General features: G+C 36.0%; 1 protein-coding gene across 1 annotated transcript in view; it reads left to right on the forward strand.

Annotated features, from left to right (window-relative positions):
• Positions 1 to 9,527: 9,527 nt before the first annotated feature.
• zfpm2b (zinc finger protein, FOG family member 2b) overlaps positions 9,528 to 22,172 on the forward strand; it is an 88,355-nt gene continuing 75,710 nt past the window's right edge. Inside the window, exon 1 of the mRNA XM_077196631.1 lies at positions 9,528 to 9,817. Coding sequence (XP_077052746.1) covers positions 9,778 to 9,817 — 40 coding nt within the window. The 5' untranslated portion in view covers positions 9,528 to 9,777. The remainder of the gene's footprint in view (positions 9,818 to 22,172) is intronic.

Here is a 22,172-nt window from a genome sequence, read left to right on the forward strand (position 1 = left end):
GCCAGAGGTGCCTGGCTCTGCAGTCAATAAAGTAGAGAAATTAGCATAATTAAAGCAGAGGGGGTTGAGTAATCTCCATGAGAGTAGAGCAATGAAGGAAATAAATATAATATAATATTATTTGGTATAAACAAAACAGGGAAATCACAAGTAATAGCTAGGACTGAACAAAGACAGTAATCGATGTTAGGGCCTAGCTTAACAGACAAAAACAGTACCGTATTGTAGGTTGTTATTATCCTCCAGCATGGTATGCTACCGCGGCTAATCGACAAACCGGGGTGAACTAGCTGTGATGCTCCGGCTGTATATAAGACAAATGACCAGTGAAAGTCCGGTTAACACGTAGAGTAGACTAGTAGACAGTCACTGTGTTGATAATAGCAATAAGCAGGGGGACAATAATAACAACAGCAGGGGGAGAAGCTATGAGCCGGGTCCGGAACAACGCCACTAGCCGTAGCTCGTTAACCGTTTGTCGGATCCGTTCCAGGTAGCTGGCTGGCTGTGAATGATCCGGTGATACGCGGCAGCCAATGTCCATTATTTATATTCAGTTCAATTCAGTCCAGTATATAGAAGAAGAAAAAAATAATAATAATAATGATCCAGTGGGGCGGTGAAATAGAGCAGTGGAAAGACCTAAGAACGCTAGTCTGATGGTGGTGTGCTGCGCAGGTTAGCAGACGGATCTAGGATCTGAGGAGGCGGGTCAGGGAGAGAGCTATCCGGCTGGCTCAAAAACAATAGGTGGAGGCCGCTAGCTGTAGCTGGTTAGCTAGCTAACGTCGCCAGGCGACGTTAGCAACGAAAATATGCGTTACATGCAGGAGAAAATAAATAAAAATAAAAAATACCACATAATAGCGGAAAGAGATGTTGACGAACAATTGCTTAGCTCGTATCTTATGGAATCGTAGGTGAAGCAAAACAAAAGCAAAACGAGGACTATATACAGGGACAGAGACAAAACACATCTGCACAGTTACGCCATCTTGGATTACGCCATCTAGTCTGCAATCGATACCTTCATCTGATTGATTTTTGAAGGCAGCATATGTATCCTTCCCTGCCTTTGACATCCCACAATCCTGTGCTTTCCAGTCTTTGAGAGTTGAGCTAGAAAAATAAAGATGGTGTCTGAAAGTTGCGGTTGGTCGTCAGTTTGTATGTAAATGTACATTTTTGATCAATGTTTTCCACTTATGATGTCATTTCTAGCGAGAAATTAATATTGTAGGCAAGGCAAGGCACGTTTATTTATATAGCACATTTCATACACAGTGTTAATTCAAAGTGCTTTACATAGAAAAAATTAAAATAATAAGAAGAAATTAAAATAATCAAAAGAAATCAGAGTAATTAAAACAGTTTTGAATAAAAAAAAGTAATTAAAAAAAATACAGTACAAACAGTCGGACGAACAGTGGCAGAGTGCTCATTCAGTAAATGCACAGCTAAACAGATGTGTTTTGAGTTTGGATTTGAATGTGACTACTGTACAAGCACATCTGATCTCTTCTGGAAGCTGGTTCCAGCTGGCGGTCTCACCATTCTTAGAGTGAACCCTTGGTATTTCAAGCTGATGTGATCCTAATGATCGGAGTGATCTGTTGGGTTTATATTCAGTGAGCATGTCTGGAATGTATTGAGGTCCTAGGCCATTGAGTGATTTATATACCAGTAATAATACGTTAAAATCAATCCTATATGTAACTGGCAGCCAGTGTGAAGACCTGAGGACTGGTGTGATATGTTCATATTTTCTGGTTCTGCTCAGAATCCTAGCAGCTGCGTTCTGTATGAGCTGCAACTGTCTTATGGTATTTTTGGGAAGGCCAGTGAGAAGTCCATTACAATAATCCACCCTGCTGGTGATGAAAGCATGCACAAGTTTCTCTAAGTCTTGACTGGAAACAAAGCATCTAATTCTTGCAATATTTTTCAGGTGATAGTATGCTGATTTAGTTATTGGTTTGACATGACTACTGAAACTAAGGTGGTGATGGCGCAGTGGATAAGATGTGCAAGACACTAAACCCCTAATTGCTCCAGAGGCGTGCAACCTCTGAAATTTAGTCGCTTTGGATAAAAGCGTCAGCTAAATGAATAAATGTAATGTAAATGTAACTAAGGTCTGACTCTAGAGACACACCCAGATTCCTGACTTGATTTTTAGTTGTGCATCTTTGTTTCCAAATGCAATGACTTCAGTTTTGTCTTTGTTTAACAGAAGAAAGTTTTGGCACATCCAACTGTTTACTTCATCAATGCATTGGAACAGGGAGTTAATGGGGCTGTAATCGTTAGGCGATAGGGATAAGTAGAGCTGTGTGTCGTCTGCATAGCTGTGGTAAGCAATTTGGTTCTTTCTCATTATTTGGCTCATTGGGAGCATGTACATGTTGAATAGGAGTGGCGCAAGAATTGAGCCTTGAGGGACTCCGCATGTCATGGATGTCCATTCAGACTTATGGTCTCCTGTACTCACATAATAACCTTGTAGTAATTAAATATTTAAGTTTTCACTAAAGCTCACTCTATTTTGCTGAAGATCATTAAACCGCAACACTGCCGAAGTTTCGTGATCAGTTTCGTGAGATACCTTAGTGTGCGAACGCTGCCTGCAAAGTCATTGCCTGATAAGGGCTGCAAGACAACAAGTCAGCTGTCTACGTTTTCGTATGCAGCCAGTGTATGCCCAGATCTGGTACACGTGGAATCCACACGTACCAGATGTGGGCCGGATCTGGACCAACACTATGTTGTTGTCTGGGGTTTGATTAGGGTTGGAGCTAAAGTTTGGCAGGAAAGTTGATAGTTGAGAACCGCTGCTATAAAACGCTTAAATTAGCACAGATAATTTATTGGATAGTCAAAAAAATGTATGAGAAATGTTCATATTGAAATCTTTCGATTGCAGACTTCAAATCTGAGCACCATGTGAGATATTTGTGAGATCTGTGAAACAGTTTTGGAGACTTTATATCAGGTACAAATCTGAGAAACCAATATCTTAATTTGATCTTCTTTGCCTCTCATTGTTGTGTAAGAGAAACAACTGAAAAATTAAAGAAATGTCATTTGTGATATAATAACTTTTAAAATGATTCAGAGCATGCAACGCTTTTAGTATCTACACAGAAACAAGATTGCGACAACCGGCCCTTTCATTCCTTACGCATCTGTGATGTGTGATAGTGTGTGTGTATGTCCATGTACATGTGTGACAGCCCCCGATTTCTGGCCCCAAGCTCGTTCCCTTTCCATCAGCAGCCGTTTTCAGGTGGCATGCAGTAATTTCATGGCTCGTTGAGGGTGTGCAAAACCTGGGCCACTGTCACTGTTAACTTTCCTCTTGCCTGGAGCTTTTAAATGAAGTTATTAATCCAGCAAACACAAGCAGACCGATCTCTCCCGTGGGGAGGAGCAAAATTCACTGCCCCCGTCGACATCCGTGTCGCTACGAACCGTGTAATGGCAATTTCATTTGTTTTTTAAGATAACTTTGACGTCACCTCAGTGGACGTTACCCTTTCGGCCCGGTCGCACTTCCACTTCCTCACCATGTCGCGTGCGACGTCCTCCATGTTTCCACCGCATTGGTTTCCCAACCTCCGTGTTCTGACGGTGCATCTGTTTCCTGTTTAATTGAATCAAGCCTTTCGAGTTTCCATACTCTCTCTGCACTGTGTAAATGTGGTAAGACCACAGAAGTAAACATCAGAGGTAGTAGGAAGCAGCTTTTGCCATTCACGGCTTATCACCAAAGACCCATATGTTCACATAATATGCCTCCAATTTGAAGGAAGGGATAACATTGTCTATAAAATATCCTTCGCAGACAATGTTGAGAGACTAATACATCAAACTAAATTTGTTTGCCTTACTGTAAATATAATCTTCTGCTTTGTTTTTAGGGGGGAGTTAAAGCTAGAGTTATTTTAGCAAGATTTGACCATTCTATATATATATTTTTCTCTTTATGGATAGCACACAGGTGGGTAAAAGGTTGGCAGGGATGATGTTTTGCCAATTTATTTTATCAAATGAACTAAAAACGAACTTCAAATATATCTCACGCCAGAGGCGAAAACATATGCAAAACCCATTACACAGGCTTCACCCTACCCCATTTCACACTATAATTCTATCAGATATCCTTTTAATGGCCTTCAGAAATGTGAAGGTGATGGAAGGTAGGTGCAAGGAGTTGAGGGCTTCAGACAAGCCAGATAAAGTAACAGGATGAATTGTGCCTTAATTGTTACAGCTCAAGTCAATCTTCTCTGAGAGATGGGGGGAAACGCATGGAGATGCATGCCACAAAAGTCCAGACTTGAATAGTTTCTTGAGAAAGATCTCAGTATTGTTTGTTGGAGGGATCTTTAAGAGCACTTAAATCATTCAGGATTTGATGTTACATCCAAAACCATCATAGGTGATTAACTTTGTCCCTTATGACTGTTCTCTTTATTTACAGTATACTGTATATAACTTTTTTGGGGGCAAAATAAATTGAACATGGCACATTTGATGCATCTCTATTTATATTTCAGTGAACAAGTGTTTCAAATTCATAATTTTGAATAATTAATGAATCAAAGGTATCAACTAAATTATTCACTTTCACTTTTGTGAGGTAAATTTATTGTTTCACAAGTTTATATGCAGGGATATATGCTCATTATATGCTCATGTAATCCTTTGAATATAATGATGGAAAATAAATTAGGCTTGCTGTTTAAAATAGGGGTCTTGAACTTGAGACTCAGCTCTGAAGTTTGTTATAAAATTTAAAAAAATAAACTTTATAAATAAATTGTTCATCTTTGTTAACGTTAGTTAATAAAAAATACAGCTTTTCATTGTTTGTTCATGCTACTTCACAATGCATTAACTTGTTAACAAATACAACTTTTGATTTTAATATTGTATTAGTAAATGTTGAAATCAACATTTAACAAAGATTAATAAATGCTGTAAAAGTGCAGTTTATTATTAGTTCATGTTAATTAATGTAGTTAACAAATGTTAACTAATGAAAACTTATTGTAAAATGATACAGAAATATGCAACTCTTGCATTATATTTGACTTTAGATAATTAGATGAATTTACTCATCCAGAACCTTCATTTAGAACATAAAGCAAAACAGGGCAATTGTTTTAGTGTAGTTTATTTAGAAAAAGACATTTCAAGAATGTTGTCCCTTATGTAAAAAGTACACTTTATACTTTAATACTTTAAAAGATGATTCTTAGAAAAATGGATAAAAGAATGATTTCTCTATTCTTAATCAGAATAACACACTTAAATTAAAAATATAATCAAGTACTTTACATGTGCTTTGTGTTGATCAACACATCAAAATAAGGGCACATCTTTGCATTGCAAAATATTAATAAACCTTTTTAAAAATATACTTAAGAGTGTAAAGAAACATAGTCATAAAAGTTTACTCTCTTTATGTACATTTAAGTGACCTTTTATTTCATTAATATTATATTATCTACAAGAACATTTAAATATATATATATATATACACACACTTTTAGCATTTTAAGTACACTACAAGTACACATTCAGTGCAATTAAGCACAATTCTTTTTCACAAGGGGTAACGCTTCAGTCTGAACTAACCAAAAAGGGATATACTCATATTGGTCTCTATTGATTGCATCCAACACTCTTCAAAGTAAAAGGGTCCAGTAAAATATATAAGCCCAATTAGGTCTTTACAGCCATAAGATAACTGTTTTACGTTTTAAAAAAGAACATGTCATTCTCTAGTTCTTTAATACATTAGTGAACATTATGTTTTAAAGAACCCAGAAATAGTTTGTTCTGAATAATATAACACCAATAATAATAATATACCCACCAAAGAAACATATATCAACTCAAAAACTTCCTACAGAGTGAATAATGCTTCTTGACAGGAATCTATTCAAAGAACCATTGAAGAAGTTGTATTGTTTTTAGGAATTAAAGGTTAAGTGGTTGTGATTTACTGTAAGAGTGTTGCATGCACTTTCACCCATTCTGTATCTTCTTTTTCACAGAGGTCATTTTGTCCTCTGTGTTTTAGACTGTCTTTCCCCTGCCATCCTTTTACAGCACAGTTATTTACATCGCCCTCTTGGTTGAGCAAGATACGGGCATAATTGCATGTTAGTTTTTAATTATAAAAAAGTAAGGCAATGGGTTGTAAGGTAGCATCATCACATTGTTCCCGTCTTATCCGTGCTCTGTGATCGTGTGAGCCTGTCTCCTGTGCTAAGTGATGATAAGCCTACTTTCTATGCTCGCTCATAATTAATCCATCTCTGGCGCGCCCCCGCCCTTATCACGCTCGTTCCCGTGTCTCAATGGAACTGGAATTCTCCATTGATATCTCTTATAAATAGAGAGTTGCAAATCCTTTAGTTGAGCCTTAGATTGAAGACATGATTCCCATTGCGCTAAATCATTGCTTATCATCTATACTTTAAATTACAAACAAAACGGACTGTTTTGGTGACACACTTTGAATTTCAGTCTGTTGTATATAGTTGGCCTACACTTGACACAACTGAATGTAATTTTTTTGGACAATTAATTACTTGCCAATTGTGATTGAATGAAAATGTATTATAGTTCAATTTTATATTAAATGCAATGAGCTGAACTTTAGAGTGTTTTTTGACACACTTAGGTAGAACTTAAAGAGATAGTCTGTCATAATTTAGTGTCTTTCTTCTGCTGAACAAAAAAGAAGATATTTTGAAGAATGTTGGTAACCAAACAGCTGCTGGACCCCAGTGACATTCATAGTATGAAAAAAAAAAAAGAATACTATGGAAGTCATTTGGGACCAGAAACCGTTTGGTTACCAACATTCTTTAAAATAACTTATTTTGTTTTAAACAGAACAAATAAACTCATACAGGTTTAAAACAACATGATGGTGAATAAATTATGACAGAAATTTTATTTTTGGGTGAACTATCCATTTAAGTACATCTTTATGTTATTTAATAATTACTTCTATCTTTGAAATACTGCCAAATAAACATTTATGGTGAATTAAAAAAAAATAATTGAATGTAAATTCAATTGTAACTTGCCTATCAAGTATTTAAATTACTGTAAAAATTACTAGGTGGTTGTCCTGCATCCTCAATAAACAAGCTACAATTAGTTCAAAATGCAGCTGTTACAGTTCTCACCAGGTCAAGAAAATATCAGAATCAGAATCAGAAAGAGCTTTATTGCCAAGTGTGCTTGCACACACAAGGAATTTGTTTTGGTACTGAGGCTTCCAGTGGACATATACAAATACAAATACAACAAGAAACATACTACAAATTATAAGAATAAAATATAAATATATGAGAATAAAAGTATCACAGTTGGGTTTAGTCAGAATGGACATTTTCAGATTTACATTATGAACATATGTACAGTGTTTTGCATAGTATAAATAGGAGAGAACGTTTTTGGCATTTGGCTCCAAAACATAGCCTTTTTGATAATGTTCAAGGCTCAGTCTCACGTTTAAATATAGACTAAAGACACATCTCTTTAGCCAAGCATTCACATAAAGCATCTCATACATTTGTACTCCAGTTATATCAGATCAAATGCACAAGATCAAATTTGCCTAATGTTATGAACAGCAGCAATGCTTTTTTTTCATTTGCTTTTCTGTTTTTATCTCAGGATGCCCATCCCGAGGTAATTAGAGAGTATGTCAGCTCCAGTTTGGATCCAGCCTCTCATGAAGCCTTCAGATACCCAACACATGTGAAGACTACTAATGATGCAAACTCTGAATCAACATGCACCGATGCTACATTTTCCATACATTGTAATCATTGTTCCAAACTTGTAATAAATACTTCAATTAGTTCATTGTTTCTGCCCTAAATTAATACATTATTGACTAACTGCATGATTTGTATTTGTACATTTCTGAAATACATAACTTGGACAAAGTCACCTCTGATAACAGATCACTCTTAATTGTAATGTAGACACGAGAATTTTCTGTAAAGCTGCTTTGAAAAAATATGTATTGTGAAAAGCTCTATGCAAATAAATGTGAATATATATATATATATATATATATACATATATATATTTGAAATGATAAAATAGCTATTTAGTAGATAAAATATTAACTTTAAATGTAATATTGGGTAACGCACTTCAGTCAAAATTATAATCACATAGGCTACTTTACATGTGCTTTAGTATGTCAGACATCAAAATAAGTGTAGGCCTACATATTTAAAGCAGGACAAACGACTATTAAAGTATAATTATTCAAAATGTATTTTAAAGTAAAACTTTTAATTTGACACTAGTACAAAGTGCACTTTTTTAAAGTGTCCTTAAGTGTGTTAGAAAAAGTCATGAAAGTGGACAGTTATGAAATATATATGTTTAAGAATTGAAATTCACAGCATGTGTACATTCAATACAATTAAGTGCACTTCTTTTTCACAAGGGTGATATGATAAAATAGGTTAATAATTAGGTTTATATATTCTAAGTAATATTAATTGACATTTCAAATTTTTTTGCCCATTCTGTGTCAGCTCAGAAAGTACCAAAATCAGAAGCATCTATGGCCATTGCTGTCTAGGTAGTCAGCTCACTAGGCATACATTCAGAACTAAAGTGTGCAGTAAACACTGTAAACAGCCTTCTTTTTTATGGAAGAGAATGCATAGTGAAACATTTCAAATAGTAGTGTGCATGCATGTTCAGCAATTCAGCAATTGGCATCCAGCCATCGTCTCGGAAATAAAAATTATTGTTTTAAATTTTATGCAAAATAGTCTTATCTCTTTGTAGTCTGATCAATCAGTCAGTTAACAAGGACATGCTAAAAATCGTGGTTGTTATTTTTTCCAGTTTCTTTCTCACACTGGGAAGGTAAAAGTGAGCATACTGCATTCTGGGATATAGTGTTGCACAAACTAAGCTCTGGCCCTGTCTCAAATGGTGCACTTGATGTGTATTTATGTCTTGCAGGACCAACTGTCTTTATGGCATTACATCAGGAGTGGACTCAGAGGAGGACTTCCAAGACTAATGGGCCAATTTTGGGACAAGGCCTCTGTTGCATACTGCACATTTGACCAAAATGTAGTAGATTTTCCAGCCATAGCATCCCATGAATTAACAACATTTGCAAACCATGCAATGCATACTGTATACAGCAGAAATAGTAAGCATAGCATGTAGTATGCAATTCTGAACACAGACACAGTTTTGAGACACAGTTTAAATCTGTTTAATGTAACCTTTTACATTGTGTCATTTTAAAGATTTCCAGCTAATATGATTATCAAAACCAAAACCTGTAACACTTTTTAAAACAAAACGAAACTCAAAACCGTATTATTAGACCTGATACAAAAACATCCTGAGAGGAAAGAAGAAGAATAAGGAAAAAAACAACAACTAAAAGCTATTAAAATACTACAGTGCAGTGAATATGACTTGGTTGTAGTGTGTGTGGAGTGTGTAGTGCTGCTGCAGCTCTACGGCGCACCACTGCGCTTAAACCTCCTGCAACAAAAGCACAACACGCGCTCATCTGCGCTGTCAGTGTGCGCTCGGATCACAACACAACTTAACCCTCTACACGACGACACCAACTAACCCTGACTGGAATCAGACAGACACTGAAACACACCCAAATCTTACACACAGCACGTTTATCTGTGTTTGGATGAATCGCAGTATCATTTTTTAATCTCGAGTCCAGCGCGCGGAGCAGGAATGTCCCGGAGGAAACAGAGCAACCCAAAGCAATTCAAACGTGAGTTTGCCAACGCTGATTTTACTCATGCTTTTCTCTCTCTCTCTCTCTCTCTCTCTCAAAACAGATGACAGTTGTTTATAGTAGTTTTAATGCAGATAAAGTTGAAAAACGTTTATTTTAAACAGATTTGAATGATTGATCAAGTGATTGATTGATCTGAGCAGTCAGACGTGGATCAGAAAATCAAAGGCTTGTTTTGTTTCAATGTATGAACATTTTTTATTCTCCTTTTATATTATAGAAAATTTTAATTTTGAGATCTTTGGAAAGTTGCAGCGTACAACTCTTGATTTGTCTGAATGGCTTAATGCAATGTTTGTGAAGTATAAACCATGTGCATTATTATTACTTTTAATAAACTGAGAAGTATGCACTATTTAGAAAAATATATATATATTTTTAAATCAGAACTTCCTACATTTTTCTATTGTTTGAGAAATTAATGTAATGAATAAAATTTATATGGAGTGAAAAAAATGTAGGCTAACCTGCAAGTTTTAAAAATTGCAATACTTTGACACTTCTTTGAATAAGGCAGACATAGCAAAATTGCAATTATCTGTTAATGCATCTCGGATCTACAGAGAAGACCTTTGGTTGACGCTTGGAGGAAATTCAATTTTTATTGAAGCAGACTTGAAATAACACAAGGACAGCTCTCCAAAATGCGTAATTTATTTTCCGTCATGGCACACCTCACTGGAGTTTTTATAGTGCTGAAACTGTTTGCTTAGCAGTCCAGGCATATCAGCTCTCATCATGTCTGTTTTCTGCTTTTCAAGGTCTGCATTATACAGAAGGCAGTTGTTGTGATATCTCAATCTGCAGACGTGTCCCACATATTTCTGGAATGATTTGAAACACTAGCACACAGCAGAGAGTTCTTGAAATGACTGTAGGCTAGAGAGCGCAGCAGCACCTGTAAAGAGCACAGCTTTACCAGCCACCTGCTCATAGCAAAGGACAAAGAGGTTGTTATGGGTAGAGACGTTCCTCTCTTTTTTTTTTGTTACATTTTGTTCCCAATTGAACGCACTTTGCCCTGTTATCTGAACCCTGGCGATTCACCCTGGATTTTCATATTTTGCCTATTCCATTCTCTGGTGTGCCCTCTGTGAGGCAGATAAAGCCAGAGCACTGAAAGAGCTCCATTAATTTGCCCCGATGACTGCGGCGATAAGGGCAGATAATGGGCTAGATAAGCTGGGGAAGATATACCATCAGAGACCCCATTATTACCATTAGAATTCCAGGCCAGCAGTCTGTTCCAGCCTGATAATCCCTCCCCCATCCTCCACTTCGCATGATAAGACAAGGAATAGTCAGTCCGCACTCTCTTTATTAGCCCGCCTGGATATTCCGATAATATAGTGATAAATTATGTATTTTCTTTTCTCCAACTATTTTAGCCCTATTGAAGGATCTGTCTTTCTCCTTATGGAGAGATAAAAAGGGCATTTCGGGTCATCCTTTTTTTCTTCTCTTCCCATGCGGCCTTCCCCCTCTGCTGGTGTTTAGGGTTTTATTGTAATAAGAGTTTGATGGTAAAGTGAGATTGGATGGCCAAGGTGTCTTGGTGGGAGAGTAGCCATCACTGCTATCCGATTAGCATCTCAGGCACAGGCTGGTACCTGCTGTTCATCTCAACCTCTTATCACCTCTATGGCCAAACGCAGTGTAAATTTGTCCAAATTGTTGGTCAGTGCAAGGCGGGTTTGCCAAATAAATGACAGCGGATTAAAAAGGCAGAATGCAACGAGTCTAGGTATGGTTTCCATACTAACATAACATCTATTTTTCTTTCAAACTTAAACTTTATTTTCATTGTTATGTTGAGGGCATTCTTATTGTCTATGAATTTCTTACTTATAACAGTACTGTACTGATTCTGCATGTTGTCGTTGAATATCTTTGTATTTTTAATGCCAAACTGTAGATTTCACAAATTGACAAAGTGCCTTGTTTCTAATGCAAGAAAAAAAAGATGCACTCTTTGGTCCTTGCCTCCCCCATATTATAATAATTTTTAACTGATATCCATATAATGTACGGTCAGGCCATCATTATTGCAAAATAAACCACTTCAGAAAATGCAGCGGCCTCTGTATTTGGACTACTAAATGTTTTTGGTCATAGTTAATGTGACATACCTTTGGTTGCTTTGTTTGGATACCTGTTTGTACATGAGATGAACTGATACACACCTACTAAAATCACCTTGACAGTAAAAAAAAGTCTTTGCAGAAATGAGTCAATCAGCATTTGTGTGCAGATATTGATATTCTGATGTTTAATTCAATGATATTGACATGTTTTTTAATGCTGTATTCTATTTACCTCATCGTATCTGGAAATGACGTCACACCCAAGTTGACTGCGTGCCAGAAAACTGGTCAGAAAACTAAGATGGACCTGTCCAGGCAAACCTTTGTTGTGCTTGTTCTTTCAGAATACGAACACATAAAAATGCACAGATTTTGTACATATAATGCCGAGTATCATGTCCACAAAAAGAGGTTGGATATTGCATGCAACAGTTAGTTTATTGAGACACAGACAAACAGAAGAGCTAATAAACAACAAAGTACTACTGTTTCACTATGTTTGATGCACTGAGCAGCCATATTGTATTCTAAAGTCGAGGTTCTTGCACTTCCCTCAAGTTTCCAAGTCGCAACTCCGACTTGATGGGACATTCCAGTTAAAAGTTCTTACTGGGGACTAGGACTTTCTAATAAACAACAAAGTACTACTGTTTCACTATGTTTGATGCACTGAGCAGCCATATTGGATTCTAAAGTCGAGGTTCTTGCACTTCCCTCAAGTTTCCCAGTCGCAACTCCGACTTGATGGGACATTCCAGTTAAAAGTTCTTACTGGGGACTAGGACTTTCCTACTTCTGAGGACAAATAGAATGCACCACATGTGTAACTTAAATGGTTAGTTCACCCAAAAATTTAAATTCTGTCATTAATCACTCGCCCTTACGTCGTTCCAAACCTTTTTGTTTATCATGACTTTTATTCATCTTCGGAACAAAAATATATATTTTTTGATAAAATCTGAGAGATTTCTGTCCCTCCAAAAATAATTTGTTTGAATTGAGCAGTTTAGTCCAAAGTTTTCTGAAGAGACATGATCGCTTTATATGTTGAATAGATAAAACTTAAGTCTTTTATTCACATAAACATTCATCAACTCACACATCAGTTGTGGTTAGCGGAAGCTCCAGCATGATCGCTTGACGTGCGAGAACTAATGAGGTTCATTCTCGTGTTATGCAGCACATTTGAACTTCCGCACTGGGTTTTGTTCTCGCGGGTCGAGCAGGTTTGGTTGAACTTCTGTTTATGTTCGCTGATCAATGTTTATATGTGAATAAAAGCCTAAATTCAATCCATTCACCATATAAAGCGATCGTGTTCCTTCAGAAAATTTTAACTAAATAGCTCAATTCATATGAATTAGTTTTACGATCTCTTTATGAACTTTATGAAGCGTCAAAGTTTCAGTTGCGTTGCTGTCAATTGAGGGACAAAAAGCTCTTTTGTGTTCCGAAGATGAACTAAAGTCTTACGGGTTTGGAACAATATGAGGGTGAGTAACTAATTAATGACAGAATTTTTATTTTTGGGTGAACCCTTTAAGTGTCCAAATGGGGCTACTGTCTATGCTTCTAACTACTGAATGATAACTATCTATTTCAATGTGGTGTAACTGCTAATGAAGTTTTGCCACATAAGCTATAGTTTCAGCTCTTGCAGCAGTGAACTGTCAAAGTATTTCTCTTGCTCTCATTGTTCATAATACTTAAATTATTTATTTGGTGGCTGTCATTCGTAGTTGTCGGTGCTAACTTTGTGCTGTCAGAATATGATAATTTATTTCATTATTATACCCTATCAAGGATGTCAGATTTGTTGCCTCTCCTTTATTCTTTTTTTAATCCGTTTTGATTAACTTCATCTGCCAACTGTCAGCATGAGGCATCCCTCATTCGTGAGCTATCTCTCACAGATCAGTGCAATATGAAGAGAGGGCTTATTGCGTGCCAACTTTCTCCCCAGCATCTGTTCAGCACTAATGAGCTATGAAGTGCTGTGGCTCTCTAGGCTGCAAAAAGAGGAGGGGGGATGGAGAGGACAGGAACGCCATGCGCCTGGCTCACCCTTCTCTAGGAACACTTGGAGACATCTGGGCAGTTTAGGAATGTAGCCACTATTTTTTTATTTGTTAGTTGCACAGAACAATTCCACAACTCAGTGATTAGTAATACCTGGATTGTAGTCGAAAGCGAAAAGCCACAAGAGGCTGTGCATTACAGTTAAGGTAAGGGATAAAATCACTGCCTTGATGGACTTTTTAAAATAATGGTGCAAATGCAATACAATATAAATTATTACCAAAATAATAATAAAAAAGCATTATACACACACACACACAAACACACACACAGTTTGGGATCGGTACGATTTTTATAATGTTTTAAAAGTCTCGTTTACACTTACAAAGCTGCATAATTGATCAAAAATACATTTTAAAAACAGTAATATTGAGGAAAATTATTAACATTCAAAATAACTTTTTTTCTGTGTGAATATATTTTAAAGTGTAATTTCTTACACAATTGTCACATGACCCTTCAGAAATAATTTGAATATGCTGATTTGCTACTCAAGAAACATTTCTTATTATTATAAATGATGAAAACAGTTGTGCTGATTAAAATTTTTGTGCAAATTGTGACACTTTTCAGGATTCTTTGATAAATAGAAAGTTTTTCTTTGAAAATATTAAAAAAAAAACATTTATTTGAAATAGAAATATTTTGTAATATTATAAATGTACTTATTTAATTGTTCAGTAGATATTGGCTTGAGTTATTGAAATCTGTATTGTTAAATTATTGTTATCTGTTTCAATCAACCAATACAAGAAAGAACCAAAAAAACAACAACAACAAACGGACAAAAATACAAATGTACAAAAGACTGTCCTTAAACAGCATCTGTAGGCAGCCTCTGGGACAGTAGCTCTAAAAGAGGCCGACAGAATCAATGCCAAAAACAAGATAAGCAAGATGTTTATTTGACGAGCCTTTATCATTGATGCCCCTGCCGTGCTAGATGTCCTATCAGTAAGGTCCAGCGGCTCTAAGGGAACACACCACTTTTATTCTCCTCACCTTCATTGAGCCTTTAGAGTTCAATGATGTTAAATCAATAACTGTTGTCAGATGCACAAACTGGTGATTGTGTTTGAATGGGAACAAAAAGACGGCTCAATTAGAGTGTTTGTACATAACATTTGCTAAAGAGCTTGTCCTTCAAGTTACACAAATGTCCCTTTAAGTCATGTCATTTTACATGGCTGCTATCTTGGTAACTTTTTTTTTGTCATCTGTAGGCAAGTTGTCTACTTAAATGGGAAAAGACAGAAATTGCCAAAACTGTTGATCAAGATTACATTTGAACTATATATGTCATATCAGCAATAAATTCTGACAACAAGGGTATCATACAGCAAATAAAACATAACCACAAATTCACTTCTTTAGCTTTAGCTTCTTTAGCTTTTTGAAAGGCGGTTTTTCAATACCATATTAAGTGTTATTACTCTCCCATGTATTGAAAGTCTTCTCCTCCTTATACTATTTTATTTCATAAATCAAAGGACTTACATTGATTTTATTAGGAGAGAGACTTTTGAATATTTTCATTCTGGCAATGACTCCATGAAAAAGGAATTGGTTTGTTGACAAACTAAAGAGATTATCCTCCGGTTTCACAGACAATGCTTATGCCTATTCCAGACTAAAATGCATGTTTGAGCTGTTTTAACTTAAAGCAACTTGCACTTACATATCTCTTGTTTTGTCTCAAGATGCACACCAGTAATGTTTTTTTTTCTAAGGCACGTTTATAAAAGCTACTTAAATGTCCTAATTGAACTAAGACCTAATCCTGGTTTAATCTAAGCTCTGTCTGTGAAACCATGCCTATGTATCATAAATGTTCTCAAATGAGCGATCTTGGAATATGCTTTCTTCAGTAGCTTGATAAATGTCTCAAAATACCAAACAACTGAGCAAATTCTTTCCTGGCCAGTTGTGGAAATGAAGAATATCTTCCTTCTGTGAATATTAAGAGTTCTGTATATGTTAAGTATGTTACTTGCAGGGAAGTGCTGGGATTTTGATTAGAACAGATGGTTACAATATCACATACAAGTTATGGAGAGAGAAATATATACAGTAAGTGCAGCAGAGCTCAGAGCTTTTTGTTTATTGAAGGCATTCATTTTAATGATTAGTGTCTTTCCAAACAAAGATGTTAAAAACATTAAAAAAGGTCAAAAATGATCTGGTATTTGGCATAAAAAGTCTTATAAAATGCTTAATAAATGAGTTATTAAAAAAAGCGAAATATGTTTGATTTTACAGTGGCTGTTGGTGCCACAATATATGGTGTTTGTGGGGATCATAGAGCTCTGCTGTCTAATTTTAACTTCAGGACCTCCACAGCAAATGTGATGGCATGCTTTTAAATGCGGAGTGGAAAATCGCTAATGGCACAAATCCGGGGGACTAATAGGTGATAGCTAAAGTTTGTGCAAGCATCTTTTGCGAACTGCGCTTAAAAGTTCATAATTCAAAGTGCTTTTGGGGTTCAGTCTGCAAAGCTGTTGATATCAAGTGACAGCCTTTAAGTTCTTTAATTACCTTAGTGATTGCAGAGCACGCTTCCAGGATACTGGAATTCTGTTAAAGCTTAATTATTAGTTGTGGTTTCTGTTTAAATCAAGGATTTTTCAGAAAATGACATGTCAGTTGTTTGGAGTGGTTTATTTGCCATGAAGAATTAACAGAATGAGGATCATGACAGATAAATTACAAAAGAGATCTCTTTAATATCTCTGTTGTTTTACTCAGACAGTAAATTAACAATTAGCAAATGGAGATGTCTCTGTCTTATAAAATACTTATAAAAAAAAATACCATTCAGTGGAGTAAATGCCTGGATGAATTGATTATCTTATGGTGAATTGATTTTGTTGGTTTTCAGTGATTGTGAGCAGATAATTCAGATCTTTGAAGTCAGAAAATCGTTTGTTCAGACAAGGGTGCTGTAAGCTGGTCATTTATTTTCCTCTCCAATCACAGTTAACACAGTTTCTCCATCCAGATGTCAGCTCTTATACAGACCATTGTTCACTTCTCCCTTAAATACTAGCTCAGGGATAAGAGAGTGTATTATATGATTGGATCTTATTCATATTTTTAGGCTGTGTACTAATCATTCATCTAATCTTATTTAAAGATACAGCAACACAAAGGCTGTTCATGGGAAGGACTGAGCAAGTGTATGTTGGGGGATTATGGGAACATGGTGATCGCTGATGGGGCTTCTGTATGCTAAAAGAAAAAAAAAGTTCTTGTTGTATCTCTGATTAGTCATGGGTTTATTTTTCATTCTTCCTAACCATCACAGAGCAAACAAAGATGTAAATCACTGAGATGCTTTGTGAGCTGTATAATAGAGAATATTAGGTTAATTTTCATAAGATGTCCTTGTTACAGTGTAATTATACAGTACATTTAAATATTGAGTAATATTAATTAACAACATACTGAATGTAAGGTTCAGGTAGAAGTTTGGTTTAGGCTTAGTTGGATGTAATTAATTATGGCTAATTTACTGTCATTGCTATAGTAAGTACACAGAAACGACACTGTAAAATAAAGGGTTACAGAATATTATATTCTTAGCTTAAACTATTATATTTAGTTCTTAGGTAAACTGCTTGAAAATTAAAAACATAATAACACCAATACTACCCTTGTGGAAAAAAGTACACTATACTTTTAAAAAGAGTAGCCTACTTATTATGGAAATAATTATTTACAACTACATACTTATGTGTGAACTGAATGTAATGTAATGTAACGGACACTTGATTGCATGTTTTTTTTTAAATTAAATGAAAATGTATTATAGTTTAAATTTATACTAAATGCAGTTAGCTGAACTTTAGAAAGCTTTTTAAGACACTTAAGTAGGACTTAACCTGTTAGCTAACCGTTTCCAGAGCGTCGGCGCACTGAAGCGTTTTTTTTTTTATTTAGTTCAAATTTACTATCAGATTTAATGTTATACCTTGACAAACTATACATCATTAAAAAGATATAATACTCAAGATTCAGTATTTGACCACTATTGTATTCTGAGAAACTTATAGTGACAGTTATGTCTTAATTTGTGTCAGGAGTTATGAAATGGAAAAATTAGTCGATACCTTTAATATGAATTATGAGCGTCAGCTGGTCCATTCATAAAAAACACTCCAAGCTGTCGTCATGACAGCGATTCGCAAAACATCGTCCCTCAGGGCTTTAGCTCACAAATGTGCAGACTTGGAGAAATATTGATATATTCTCATAGATTCACATCATATTTCTATAGACAGGAATAATATTTGTTGAATTTATACCCAAATGCGTCGATGTAATCATTATGATCGCTTCTTACTGACATGTGCTGTGTTTTCAATTCATACCAATAGCCTGAGGGCGCTATATGCACAATAACAGTCCATATATGGATCACGAAGAAGACCCATAGTCATGTGACATTCCAGGACGTCACTGATACAGAAAGTAGCTGACAGAGATCGCTGTAACATGCAGATAAAGATGTTTTGAAGACAATAAACATGATTGCAATGATATTTGAGTTACCTGTGTTCTTCAAGCCATGCCAGGTATTTCATAATAATAGATTATATTTATAATGCAATGCTAATCGATATAGATTTCATCATCGTGCAGAACACTATAAATAATAAATTTTCTGTCGGATTTTTTTTTATCTGAAGCCAAATTAGATCACAGAAGATTATTTAAAACACTCGACTTGCGTTATAAAGTAAGTTTGGAGCACAAACATGGTTTCAATCTCATAAATGGTCGTGTATTGATGGTGTGCTAAGCTAACATGCTAGCTAGCCCAGGTGCACCTGCCACCAGCAGTTATTGTTTTATGATTTTTTTCTAAATAGGAATGCTTACTGAAATGATTCAGTGCATTTGATACCAGTTTCAAATATTTAGTGAGAACTTTGATAAAAGAAATTAGGGTTTGAAACCCTATGAATAGCCTGTGAATAGCCAGTCGTTAGTAGCTAATGCAGACAAAAGAAATGCATATTTAGAGCCATAACCAGTCTGGAGAGGTGTAAATGTGTGCAAGGAGAGACTGACTCTGAATGGGGCTCGTTTGCACCACAAAATAATAGAGACAATAGACTGATTAGATGACTCAGAAGATGACTAAACATCAGTTTGCATTTTAGAGTCTAATCAAAATAAAGTAATTTGACATGATCTTGAAAAACATTTAACTAAATACAGAGTTTTAGACTTATCATTTTCAGATTTTAAATATAAAATGGTCACACATATGGCTTTAGCTGCAGTGCATTTCTAGATTGCTCCAGGGCCAACTTCAATTTTATTTTTATGAAGATGTTTCATGAAAGTAAATTTCTAATAACTTTACAAAACTTTGAAGCTATTTAAACATTTTTTTTTCATTATGACAATAATTATTTCTACATTTACAATAAACTACTAGGTGTCAGCTTTCAAATGAGATCATACTTGTGCTTTTAGTGCAAAGGGTTCATGAACTGTATCTGTTTAAGTTTGGGTATGCCATTTCTGGGGATTTTTCAAAAGTGGCCTTGAAGGTTAACAGGTACTTATTTATGGTAAACTAAAATATACTTTAATGTCATTTCTATTGAAACTTTTATGTGTGTATTTAAATTTTTACAATGAAGTTGCGCATTTTTTTACATTTAAAATATAATAACTTAAACGTAATATTGAATAACAAACAACAGTTAAGTTATAAATAAGAACTTTGCATGCCCTTTAGTATGTTTGTCAACACATCAAAATAAGTGTACTTCTTTAATACGGGACAAAATGATTTATTTTAAATGTATTTTAAAGTAAAACTTTTAATTTGACATCATTACAAAGTGCACTTTTTAAAAGTGTGTTAAGAAAAATAGTCATGAAAGTGGACTCTTTAAGTAGACTCAAGTGGTCTTTATTTTCATTAATATCTTATCATTTACAAGTACAGTTTAAAAAAAATATATGCACTTTTAAGATTTAAAGTACAACACAAGTACACTTCTTTTTCACAAGGGTACAACTTGAACACATGGCTAATACGCAACAGTACACGATAGTGAAAATACTGTACTCCCATCTTAATCAGCCTGATTTTATTATTTGCATCAAATTAAATGAGGCGTCTGCTCTGACTAAGGTCCCATCCACACTACTGCATTTTAGTTTAGAAACGGAGAATTAAAACGAATACAATCTCCGTCCACACCAGCGTTTTAGCTGCGTATTAGAATTGATCTTCGTCCACATTAAAACGTCTGAAAACGAGGATCACGTGACCATTCACCTACACTGGGCATGCGCGTGCCGGTGTAAACTGGAAACAGATTGAATATCGACTCAGGAACCACAACTTCATTGATAAAATTATCCCACCATGTGCTGGTTCTTCCCGGCTTAACCCAAAACCGACGCTCCATGTACGGTCGATACCACCGCTGCACACGAGAATTGTCACAGATCGCTCGAATAATAGCTTGCCCCCGACACATGTAGGCAGTTATAGCATTGTAAAATACAGAATTTACTTGCACAACAGCTGCTTGCAAAGACATCAATGTCAGTAACGCTTGTAATTCGTTATCCATGTTGCAGTCACTAACGTCACTGATAGTCCAGGCTGTTGTTGTATGTTTTCTTCCGGGTACAGGTCATCTGATGGGTGGCTGACGAATCAGGGAAGGATACGCCATGACTGATGACACCCAATCAGAGAGCCGAGCGTGAGCTTCTGCGTCATCGTTTCTAAAGTTTTGACCCGTCTTCACTAAAACGCCCTCCGGAGATTCAAAACGCGAAACGGGGTCGGCAGCGTTTCTAAACTTCTCCGTTTTAGGTCTTCGTTTTTGCCTTTTTAGTCTTGACGGGAGGTGCAAACGTAGCAAAAGGACTCCATTTCTAAACTAAAACGTATAGTGTGAATGGAGCCTAAGGTCTTCTGGAGGTTCAAGTAGATGTTCTCCTAGGTCCTGAGACACTTAAAATTATTACTGTCTTGGCTCACAACTTTTCTGAACCCTCTCTTTCTTAGTCTCTTTCTCAGAATGACTGAGAATGAGATGTTATGCCATGAGGTGATCGGGCATGCAATACAATGGCAGACTGCCACAGCTGTTTGTTTGATGTTGTGCCGATGTTTAGGAGGAGGAATTCAAATCTGACATTCACACAGAGGAAAGCATGGAAAATTTGATTCTGTTTGGAAATGCAATCAAGCATGCATATGGTGCATCTTAGTTTTTTGTGTTATGTTGTCCTTAAAGCAAAATGTATTTAAAAAAATGCAGATATTAAATTACGGCGAGGTCAGTTTTTGGATGATGTGCATGCTTGCAATACACAGTTTATGAACAGTGTAAGTGGTCTGATCGTAATGCAACACTGGCATGCATCAAACAACACAATAGTGTGCTATTTTACTGTAACATGATCTCATTCAGTTTAATTCAGTGAGGGCCATCTAGTTACCATCTTAACAATAAAACAATTATTTTGCATTTTTGAAATGTGTCTTAACTTTTGACAGTCCAATAAACTAAAAGTTACAAAAGTTGATACTACTCTCATTGTTGATTGATTAATTCATCAATTTGGAAATGTAAGGTCAAGTTAAGTGCATTGCATTGTGGGATATAGTATTCTGTGTTGTATTCTGCATATTTTGACGAATGTAGGAAAATTTGTCTCGTGCACCATTTTAACTCATCAATCTTTGGCCAGATGTATAAACTATACTGTAAAATACAAGAATAGAACGAACAGGCTGAAATGGCAAGGACAAGAAGGCTGATTTCCATGCGGTTCACTGCTGTCAGATTGAATTAGCTCAGGTGTAATTAGAGCGCTGGAGAGCGTCTTGCTTTTGGCTGCGGTGTGCGACGGGGCAGCATGGCTCTACACTGAAGCCAGCTGATACGGAGCTGGGCCGCTATCACCATGCAAACACACGCCTCCAACATCGCAGGCGAGCAGCAAATCCAAGCATGAAATTAGCAGTCACTCAGATCATGCCCGCATACTTGCATATTTCACTTAGTGTGTTTTCAGCTTTGTGTGTGTGTGTGTTTTAGAGGAAGTGTTTCAGTGGCTAGCTGGATTTTAAGTGCAGTGTGTTCTGGTGGAAGGAGGTTAGGAGATTGCAACAGCATGAG

The sequence above is a fragment of the Siphateles boraxobius genome, unplaced genomic scaffold (genome assembly GCF_051911475.1).
Source record: "Siphateles boraxobius isolate OS27281-9 unplaced genomic scaffold, OSU_SipBor_1 35, whole genome shotgun sequence".
Classification (NCBI taxonomy): Eukaryota; Metazoa; Chordata; class Actinopteri; order Cypriniformes; family Leuciscidae; genus Siphateles; species Siphateles boraxobius.